Source organism: Mustela erminea, chromosome 12 (genome assembly GCF_009829155.1).
Source record: "Mustela erminea isolate mMusErm1 chromosome 12, mMusErm1.Pri, whole genome shotgun sequence".
Taxonomy (NCBI): Eukaryota; Metazoa; Chordata; class Mammalia; order Carnivora; family Mustelidae; genus Mustela; species Mustela erminea.
Genome location: NC_045625.1, coordinates 480,133 through 489,906, shown reverse-complemented (window position 1 = coordinate 489,906; position 9,774 = coordinate 480,133). Strand labels below are relative to the sequence as shown.

Sequence of the window (9,774 nt, the reverse complement as noted above, 5' to 3'; positions counted from 1 at the left end):
AGCCCGAACCTGCTGCCCCTCCGTGGACCACTAGAGACCAGGACCCGGCCAGGGAGCCAGGCTCGACGGGGCCCAGCATCAGCACAGGCTCGTCCGGGAGAGGGTTGCCAGCTGGGCCCACACTCACTTCCCGACAGCCTCCGGCAGCCCACACAGGGTCCCTCTGCTCGCAGCTCCTGAGCCCTCTTGACCCTTTTGTGGGAGCACCACCCTCCACCCCCTGGCACTGTCTAGAACCTGCCCTTCTGCATCCCTGCTGCTGCCAGACCCTCTCACTGAGCATGACCTTGGCAGGGAAGGTCTAGGGGCCCCACCCGGCCTCTCTGTCCAGGGGCCACGGCGGCAAACTTGGACCCATGGGCCCGGAGGTCTCTGGGTCCGGGAAGGTAGCGGGCGGTGCTAAGAGAGAAGAGCCAGGCGGCCGCAGCAGAGGGTCGGGTTTAATGGTCACTCTAAGGGGTATCGTACATCCTTCAGAGCCCAGCACATGCCCCTGCTCCTCCCATAGCTGAGGGCACAGCCAGGTGTCCTCACACCCAGGCTCTGCGGAGGGGGGCCTGCCCCCGAGCCCCAGCAACATACAAGAGCTGGCCCTGCTGGGCCCCAGCTAGGCCGCATGCCCCAAATCCACCGTGGCTCAGCGCTGCCGTGGGGTCCCCACCCACCGGGGCCCAGCCCCGGCCCGCCCCTTCGGAACCTTTGCACTGAGAGAGGGCTACGACCCAGGCTGGCAAAAGCTGAGCCGCACCACGGCATCAGGGGGCCCGGCGGGTGCAGGAGGACGGGGAGCCGGGGGGGCCCAGCTCAACCCAGAGCCTCCTCGGGGACAAGGGAAGGCGCGCCCCTCCCCTGCTGCCCAGGCACCCCTGCTGGGCCGGCGCGGCTGAGGTCAGAGGAAGCAGGGGCGGCGAGAAGGTACAAGCGCACACCATCAGGGACTCGGCCACGGCCGGGGCCAGGCCGGGCAGCCGGGCAACACTGCTCCCCCGACGGGCCGCCCTGGTGCTGGTGATCAAATAGGGCAGGGCAGAGGAGCGGGGAGCAGACGAGGTCCTGGACACACACGGGGCTGGGTTGTCTACACCGTAACTGGTACCACAGCACTCAGCTACTCGACTAGTCACGCTGCTTCCCTCCGGACTGTTCCGGGGCTGTGAAAATTGCACTTATGTCTACGGACCCGAGGAGAGGAGGCGCCTCGGGGCAGGGCCGAGGCCCCATCGGCGCCCGGCCGCCAAGCAAGCCCTGGCCACGGGGGCGAGGCTGGTCCCGGGCCACAGGGGCTCTGACCTCAGTGGGCTGTGGTGCAGGGAGGGCCAGACCCCCAGGAGGGAACCTGAGCGACATCTGGGGGTGCCCTGAAGTGGGGACCCACGCGGTCCTGGGGCGCACACAAGTGGCCCAGCCCCAGCCACTGGTCCGTGGAAGCAGCCGGGTGGGGGTCCCGGCCATCAGAGAACATCCTCAAAGTCCAGCAGCTTCGAGTGCTGACGGCTTTTCCACAGTCGGTACAGCCGGAAGTCAAAGTAGGTCTCGATCATTTGCTTCCCTGGGGTACGACAAGACAGACCAGGGCTCAGGCCTCACCCCGGGGCCCCAGCGCTCAGGCGGAGAACCAGCCTGGCCCTGGCAAGCTCACCTTGGGCCGACAGCTCCAGCGGGGACTCGAAGGTGACCTTGTAAGGGGTCATGAGGGTCCTGAGGTTCTGGAACAGCTGAAAGGGCAGGGCGGGGCCATGACTTTAGGGCAGGGGAGGTATGGGGGAATGGTGTTCAGGGAGCAGGAACCCCCCACCACTGACTGGGCTCAAGCACAGGGGCTTCCAGGGGCTGAAGGAAGAGGAGAACGGAAGGAGAAATGGAAGGCTGCCAACTCTCGGAGTGGGTCCGGGGTCTCGAGGCCTGGGGCAGGGCTTGGGGGTCCCTGTACCTTCTCCCCGTTGGGGTTCCCCAGAATGTAGCAACCCATGATGTGGATGACGTTTGGCTCCGGGTTCACTTTGCTCATCAGGCGGCTCAGGCGCTTCCAGAAGCTGGTGGGGGAGGGGCTGGGTCACCAGCAGCCTCCAGCCCGGGCCCCGCGCGCGAGGAGGGGCCGGCCAGGGCCCAGGACCCGGCTCTGCAGATAGGAGCATCGTGGGAGGGACCGCGGGGACGCCGTGTGCACCCGGACGCCGCCTCCACGGGCGGCCCACTCACTGGATCATGTCCTCCTCCTTCTCCACTTTGGCGAAAGTGGCCACCTTGTTCTTGAGCAGGTACAGGTGTCCTGGGCCGCCCTGTCAGAGACGGGGTTGGCCGCGTGGGGTGCACACAGAGGGCGTCCACTCGCGGCCCCCATCACACAGACACGTGCTCGTTCACCGGTGTGCGAAGGCTGCACGTTCTGCCGAGAACCTCGTCCCCCGAGCAGGAAGGGGCTGAGCCCTACCTGGCAGAAAATCAGCATCTTCCAGATCTTGGCCCCTTTGTGGTAGATGTTCAGCTTCTTCTCTATTTCCTCTAGGGAGGGAGGAGTGTGAGCTGTCCCCCAGCGTCCCCTCGCCCCCCACGGCCTGTCGGTGAAGCCCCACACGGGATCAGAGCACAGTGGGGCCGCGGGGCACATACCCAGAATGTCCTCAAACGTTGCGTGCTCGTGGTCCTGCGAGAGACACGGGCCACACTCTGGTCAGGGCCCCCCTCGGGCCGCGCCCCCCCCCCCAGCCCCGGGGCTGGCGCAGAGGGACTCACGTAGAGGATGGGGATGATGGACGGGTCGTCCCTGCGGATGATAGTCGGGATGAACTCGGCTTTGGGGACCTTGGAGGAGATGAGCTGGAGACAGCACAGGGGGCGGCTCAGGGCCCAGCTGCCTCAGACCCAGTGGGCGGTGGGAGGTCCCAGGAGGTCACCCCCCACTGCTGGGCAGCCTGTGACGGCTGCATCACTTCCAGGCAGAGCCTGTTGGGCTCCTGGACGAAAGAGAAACCCCCACCAGCCCACGACCGGCTGGAACAGGAAGGGCATAAAGACACCCGACCTCACCATGACCTTGGGGGGCACAAAGCCCGCGGTGTCACAGGCCACTGCCTCCAGGCCCTTCTCCGTCTCCCAGTCCAGATCCTCGAAGCCCTCACCCAGGGTGCAGTGCGAGCTCTGCAGGTCACTACCTGAGGGGCAGGATGGGTCACCAGGGCTGTGGACCCCTCGCAGCACCTCCAGTCCCAGCTGGAACCCGCAGACATGAGCAGTAGACGGAACCCAAAATAAAGGCTCCCGGAGGGTCCTCCAGGTCAGCAAGTAATCCAGGGTGGGTGACAGAGACTAACAAAGGCCACCACCAGCCTAGCGACACTGGCCGCTGCCACCATATACGGCTACCCTGTGGACCCCCACACAATGCCAGCGGGGCAGGCCCCCCGGGGCCCTGGAACCAGGAGCCGGGCAGGGCAGCCCTTGGCCCCCCAGGTCGCCCAACACAGCACACAGCACCCTGCCCACGAAATATAAGGGGCCAGGCACCCCCACCTCACAGATGGGTAAGCTGAGGCTCAGAGAGCAGAAGCGCAGAAGCCTAGCTGCCCAGGCAGGAGGTCTGCCTGGCGGAGCACAGGAGCTGGGGCCTGGGGGGGGGCTTCTGGGGGCAGGTGGGCCGGCCTGGCCGGGCACCTACTGTCTCGGGAGTCGTGGGAAGTGTCGGCTTTCATGGGGGTGGGGTCGCTCCAGGACCGGCTGAAGCTCCGCTCGCGCCGCTCCGCGAACGCTGCAGTGAGAGCAAAGCAGGTCAGCGGCGGCGGGACTGGGGCGGGAGGGGCAGAGCCTGAGCTGACCCTGGGCCTCAGCAACCCAGAACAGGGCTGAGTGGGGGATGATAGTCGGGATGAACTCGGCTTTGGGGACCTTGGAGGAGCTGGGGCCTGGGGGGGGGCTTCTGGGGGCAGGTGGGCCGGCTCTGGGGCACCACCTGGGAAAGCGGGAGGAAGGGTCTGTGGCTAGGACGTCGGAGGGCGTCAGTCCGGGGCGCCTGTGGGCCGAGTCTGGCGTGCTGGGGCAGGGGCTGGTGCCCCAAGACCCCAGTGGGTGTTGGTGAGGGAAGAGTGGGGTCTGGGGCCTAGGACCAGTAGAGGCCGGATCTGTGCAGACGGTTGGGGGCAGGGCCTGTGCAATGATCTGTGTGGGACAGAGCCTGGGGTGGGGCCGTGCTGCAAGCTTGGGGGTGGGGCCTGGAGCCCGAGCTGAGCCTGAGGCAGGGGTTCTGTCGCAAGGCTAGGGGCAGGGCCAGAGTCCAGGGTTCCCTGGTGGGGCTGCGGTGGGGGTTTGGGACCCCCGTTTCTCTGGTGCAGCGAGCAGCCCGCAAAGCCCCAGCCGGCCAAGAGCAGTGCCACGTGCCTGCCCACCCTCCTGCCCTGGGTCTTACTCTGGGCCTTCACCCTCCGGCTGCCGACCATGCGTAGGTGTTTGCGGAAGTTCCTGGGGAAGAAACATGGGGGGCTGGTGAGGATCGCCAGAGTGGGTGGGCGGTGGACGAGTCCCCCATGCTCCCTGCTTGGCACTACGGCCCGCAGCCGGCGGGTCTGCCGTCACCTCTTCAGGAAAGAAATGCCTCGCGCCCCTGCGCTCCCCTACTCGCCTACCGCCCACCGCCCACTCCGAAGCAAATCCCACTCCGTCCCTCAGGCTGACGCCTTTGCAGGGCTCCCCTTTGCTGCCAGGACAAAGGCACAATGATCAAACCTTCTCTTGCTCTTGGCCCCATGACAGGACCCTGCCCCTTGGTGACCCTCCTGCCTTCAGGAACCCACCCCCACTGCCCACCCTTCCAGTCCCTCTCTGAACCCCACCAGCCTCCCTCGCCAAGTGGTCAAGGGCTCCTGCTTCCTGTGCTCAGCACAACTGTCTGCACCAACCCCAGGTAGGATTGGGGCCTGCAGACACTCCCTCCCTGCTCTTACGGCCCTGGGTCACCTCAGAGACAGGTCGTCTTTACCCCCAAATGTGTGCCCTACCAAGGTCCAGGGTCCAAGATGGACACGGTTTCTGGCCACATCTCTGAGGTGGGGCTCAGGGAGGATAAGCCTTGTTGCTGACCCCACAGCTCTGGGGTTCAAGGGTCAGAGAGAGACAGGGGTGGGCTAACTGCCTGTAGTTCCACTGTCAATGTACCCCCAAAACACAGGTCTGGGGGCCCAGGTTCCATGACCTCTCCTGCCTGCTGCGTCCCCAGAGCAGGGCCAGGCCAGTGGTCGCCACCGCCCTTCCCCCATCAGGTCTGCCAGGGCCCAGTGGGCCCAGACCAGACCAGCACAGACAAGAGACGGACCCTGGTGGCGAGTGGCTGGCAGGCCCTACCTCTGGATTACAGACGCGGAATCATTCTCCCGTTTCCGGCGCTTCCTCTCCGCGCAGCCCCTGAACACCCTGAGAAACCACCACGAGTCAGCACTGCCCTTGGCCGCAGGTAGGGGGGACTGAGACGTGGGGACAGAGGCGTGAGCACAGGGCCTGGAGGGGCATCCAGGGCGCCGGGCCAGGCAGAAGGACCCTGGCCTGTCTCACCCTGTCCTCCACCCGGCTCCTGGCAGGCCCTGCTGTGGCCGTGGTGCCTGCTGGGACGTGGCACTCCCTCACAGTCAAGGCCCAGGTCCCTGGCCTGCCCAAACCTATTTGGGGGTGGGAGGGTCCCCCAGGGACAACCCCAGTGCTCTTAGGCTCAAGGTCCCACAGAGTACTTACGAGATGCTGGAGGAGCGGCGGGAAGGGGCAGCGTGAGAAAGAAGACATAGTGAGCCACGACCCCACAGCCCCCTAGGTTCCCTGTTATTGCCCTTGTCATGGACTCCGGGGGTCCCTCACTCATACTCCAGGCTCGAGCAGGGCACCAGCTGTGCTGTGGGAAGCCCGCGCAAGGGTGGTGGATGAGGAGGTCACGGGCCCATGCTACCAGGTGCCACGACACGGTCAGGCGGGCACAGAGGCCTGTTTCTGCTGGCTCTGGGCCTGGCGGCCAAGGTGACCACTCCCAGCCAGCCTGAGGGCGGTGGTGGGCTCCCTGGAGTAGCATAAGGGGGACACTGCAGCCAACAGTGCCTCTCCAAAAGGAACTCCGCGTCCGAAAACCCAGGTACGTGTCGTAGAGAAGAGCAGCCCCCACAGGGGCGCCTGGGGAGTGACCCCCGAGAGGCACAAAATACGAGGAGGCCGCTGTCTCGGCAGCTGGGATGAGGCGGTGCCCAGGAGAACCACCCCAACCGGAGACTGCAGCAGCTGCAGCCCGGGGCCAGGTCCCCAGAGGACCAAGAAGGACAGGGGAGGGCCAGGAGAGCAGAGGGCAGGGCCGTGGGGAAGGCAGGGGTGATGACGGAGGGGGCGAGCGAGAGGCAGGGGGAGGCTGGGGGAGGCCAGCAGCCGGCCCCGCCTTCCCTGAGACTGTGTCCCATCTGGCAGACGTGGTAGGACAGGGGCACGTGGGGCTGCTCGGAAACAGCCGCCCAGGTGGGCCTCGCGGGCGGGAGCGGGTCTGGCAGTAGTTCCTGAGCACCAAGAAGAGGCCCCAGGCCCGGGCCCCGCGCCGTGGACACCCAGCAGGTGTACGACTCACGCTTGCATAGTTGTGGTTGCGGTCTGGAAGCTGAAGAGGTTTTCCTTGGGGAACCACGTACGGATGGGGGTGTCATCTGCAAGACAGAAGGAGGGACGAGGGTGGCTTGGGGGTTTCCTGAAGCTGCCAGGGAAGGGGCTGCTTCTGCCCAAGCCAGTGGGGGAAAAGCACCAGGGTCCCCTAGCCCTCTCCCAGGTGGGCGGACGCTGGCGTGAGGCTGTAAGGTAACACGTGCCGGCTCACGCCGAGACAGCTCAGCAGCTTCCTGACGGTCGGTCTCTGCCCAGCTCGCCCTGGGGCTGCCGACGGCGGAAGCGCGCGCCTCTGTGAGCACAGCCTGTGTCCAGGGGCCCAGAGAAAGGGTTCACTTCACTGCCCTTTGGAGAGGAGGCACAGGCCGGGGACAAGGGCTGCAGCCTCTCTTGGGGGCTCCGGGGCCTTCTCTGCAGGCCACCCACTCCACTCCCTTGGACCATTCCAGGAGGGGGAGGTGGAGGCCCTCACCCGGTGTGGAGACAGTCCCGCTGAGGGCTGCCCCTTCTCAGGACCCCTACAGCTCCTACCCGGGGCAGATGAAAATTTGCTCTACTTTCTCACCCTGACCCCAGCCCCAACCCTTGCGCTCTGTCCACCAGAGGAGCATGAGGCCATGGAGGTGAACTGCCCACACCCCTGGCTTGTACCCTGATGCCCAGGCAGGCTGCGGACTGGGAAGACCAGGAGGTAGCCTGAGATGATGTGAGGGCGCAGCTAGTCGGCACGCTGCTTTCCAGGAGGTGACCCCAGAGCCGGGAGGCGTGGGGCTGCTCAAGTGTCCCCGAGAGGCCGCTTCTCCACGTAGGAAGCCTTTAGGGCTCACCGACCACCTGCACAGCACCACAGTACCTGGCCAGGCCCCAGACACTACGTGCTTCCCAAGGTCATTGTGAACGTCGTTGGCTGGGGCCCAGGGCAGAGACTGGTCCCCAGGACTCCCCAGAGGCAGCCTGATATTCTAATTGAGCCATGTTTTCTGTGTGCTCCACCCTCGAGAATCTCCTAATCGCCCTCCTCCAGGAAGCACTCCTTGACTGACTTGGTGCCGCTGGGCCCCTGCACACCCTCCACCTGTCCAAGCCTCACAGTGGTTGTGGCCAGCATACCCCAGCATCGGCACCCTGCCCCCGAGCCTGCCCTCACCAGACACACGATCGACACTGTACATCCTCTCCAGCTTCTTGCGGCGGCTGGTGGCCTCAGGCAGGGGTGGCTGGTCCAGCCCAAAGGCCCGAGGGGAGGGGCTGGGACCAGGGGCCAGCTGGGCGCATCCGGGACATTCCTTGGAGCCCTGGCGGCTGCCTGCCCAGCTCTGGCAGGGCCTGTTGACGTCCTCACGGCTGCCCCCGGGGCTGGCACGCAGGGGCTGGCTGTGGTGGTGAGGGTGCCGCTCCCGCTGCCGCCGCCCCTTTACCACGGCCAGCTCAATGGCCTCGGCCTCCGGGCTGGGCAGCAGGGCCGGCTCCCCGGAGATGGTATACACGCGGGGCTGGGGGCCCTCACCGGCCGGCTTCCCACCGACAGCCTCCTCTGAGAGGCTGCCCTCGTAGCGGCCATTGGAGACGAGGGAGAGGCGACGCTTGTTCTGGGGGGCTGGCTGCATCTCGGGGGAACCGTCGTGGCCAGAGTAGGCATCAGCCAGCAGGTGGTCTGGGGAAGAGGTGCCACGTGAACGGCAGCCCTCTGGCCCTGCCCTCCCCTTCTCCTGGTGTGGCGAGGGCAGAGAACTCCCAGTGAGTGCCTGGCCCAGGTGGTGGGGGGGCGGCTGGGCTGCCCTGCAGCCCTAGTGACCAAGTTCTAAGCCCCTGCCATCTTCAGAAAAGGTGCTTGTGACCTGCGTACCCTCTGGGAGGCTCCCACCCTCCTCCTACCTGGGCCCCCAGCCCTGGGTGTGTGCGCGCGTGGGGGGACAGGCTATGCTACCTGTGGTTGACGCGGGGGGAGGGGGGAGACAGGAATGAACATGCCACCTCCCAGCCTGCCACTGCACCCATGCGCCCAGTGCCAACTTCTCCCCTCCCCCCCACCAGCTGGCCCCCAGAGACAGCGGTGCCAACCCTGGGGGTGCCAGGAGGCCTGTTGCCATGCCAACGGCCCAGGCTGGGTGGGTGCCATGGTGATGAGTGACTCTGAGCTCCTCCTGGGGCTCTGGGCCAGGGAGGGCAGGGGGCGTGAGGAAGCCAGCCCAGCAGGGCAGCTCCTGCTGCCTGCTCCTGACCCTGGAGCTGGGCCAGGCCTGGGGCAGGGGACAGCATCCCTAGGCTGTGGGGGTGGCGGGGGAGGGGGGTGCGCTGCGGACCGACCCCGTCCGGGCACCTCTTCCAATGCCCCTACCTGCACCGTTCCGATTCTCAGGGTGACTCTGGGACAGGTACTCGCCAAATGCTCGGGCTGCTCTGAAGGGTGGACAGCGGGGTGCGCTCTCAGTGCACCCGGGTCACTCTGGACGCTCCTCAGAAGGGAGCTGGGGTCCCCACCCCCCACCCAGCCCTTGGGCACCAGCCGGGGAAGGGTCGGGGTCACTCACGGCCGTCCGTGCCGTCCCGCCCCCAGAAAACCCAGCACGGGCAGGGCGCAGCTCCGGGGACCCCCGCCCCCCACCCCGGGTCCCGGGGCACAGCGGCCGGCGCCGGGGCGAGCGCTCCGTCCGGCCGCCGTCACTCCGTGAGCGCGGTCCGCGCGCGGGGGTCGTGAGGTCGGGCGCGTCGCCCACAGCGGTCTCGGGAGCGCGGCCGCGCCGAGCTGGGGGTGGCGGTGGGGGAGGGAGACGCGGCGCGGAGCCCCGCCGCGGGGGACGGGGCGGGCGCGGGGCGGACGCCGCGGGGGACGGGGCGGGCGCGGGGCCCCGGCGGCCGGCCCGCCGCACTCACCGCACTTTGGCCGCCACCGAGGACATGGCCTCGCTCCTCAGCGCCCTCCTCCGGGAGGCGGCGGCGCCCATGGTCGCGGCGGCGGCGGCGCATCCCCCGGCCTCAGAGCGCGCCCCGCGCCCGCCGCCTCCGCCGGGGTAGCCGCGCCGCGCCGGGGCCGGAGCTGGGGCTGGGGCTGGGGCTCGGGCCCGGGCCCCGCATGGCCGCGCCGGGCCGTCCGCGAGTCCCGCCGCACCCGGAGAGCGCGGCCGGGGCCGGGGGCGGCGGCTCCGCCCACCGCGACGTCAC

General features: G+C 67.6%; 1 protein-coding gene across 9 annotated transcripts; it reads right to left on the bottom strand.

Moving 5' to 3' along the window:
* Positions 1-420: 420 nt before the first annotated feature.
* On the bottom strand, positions 421-9,737 carry NSMF (NMDA receptor synaptonuclear signaling and neuronal migration factor). Of its 9 annotated transcripts, XM_032307646.1 has the most exons (16): positions 9,487-9,736; positions 8,951-9,012; positions 7,760-8,266; positions 6,581-6,656; positions 5,716-5,721; positions 5,332-5,400; positions 4,400-4,452; positions 3,656-3,745; positions 3,028-3,152; positions 2,734-2,817; positions 2,611-2,644; positions 2,432-2,502; positions 2,200-2,279; positions 1,931-2,033; positions 1,640-1,715; positions 421-1,549 (listed from the first exon to the last, which is right to left on the bottom strand). In XM_032307646.1, the coding sequence occupies exons 1-16, from the start codon at positions 9,555-9,557 to the stop codon at positions 1,452-1,454; spliced, it is 1,605 nt and encodes a 534-aa protein (XP_032163537.1). In that variant the 5' UTR covers positions 9,558-9,736; the 3' UTR covers positions 421-1,451. The 9 variants fall into 9 exon arrangements, with proteins under 9 accessions (XP_032163537.1, XP_032163541.1, XP_032163539.1 ...); XM_032307650.1 differs by lacking the exon at positions 3,656-3,745 and having other exon boundaries at positions 9,487-9,737; XM_032307648.1 differs by lacking the exon at positions 5,332-5,400.
* Between the last annotated feature and the right edge of the window lie 37 nt (positions 9,738-9,774).

What these genes read in the sequence shown, in the direction of transcription:
- NSMF (XM_032307646.1), bottom strand. Translation starts at nt 9,557, where the DNA reads ATGGGCGCCGCCGCCTCCCGGAGGAGGGCGCTGAGGAGCGAGGCCATG. An exon ending in TTGTGCCCCCCAAGGTCATG is followed by an intron (nt 2,818 to 3,027) that starts GTGAGGTCGGGT and finishes TGCTGTCTCCAG; the next exon opens with CTCATCTCCTCCAAGGTCCC. An exon ending in GGAACCCCAACGGGGAGAAG is followed by an intron (nt 1,716 to 1,930) that starts GTACAGGGACCC and finishes CTGCCCTTTCAG; the next exon opens with CTGTTCCAGAACCTCAGGAC.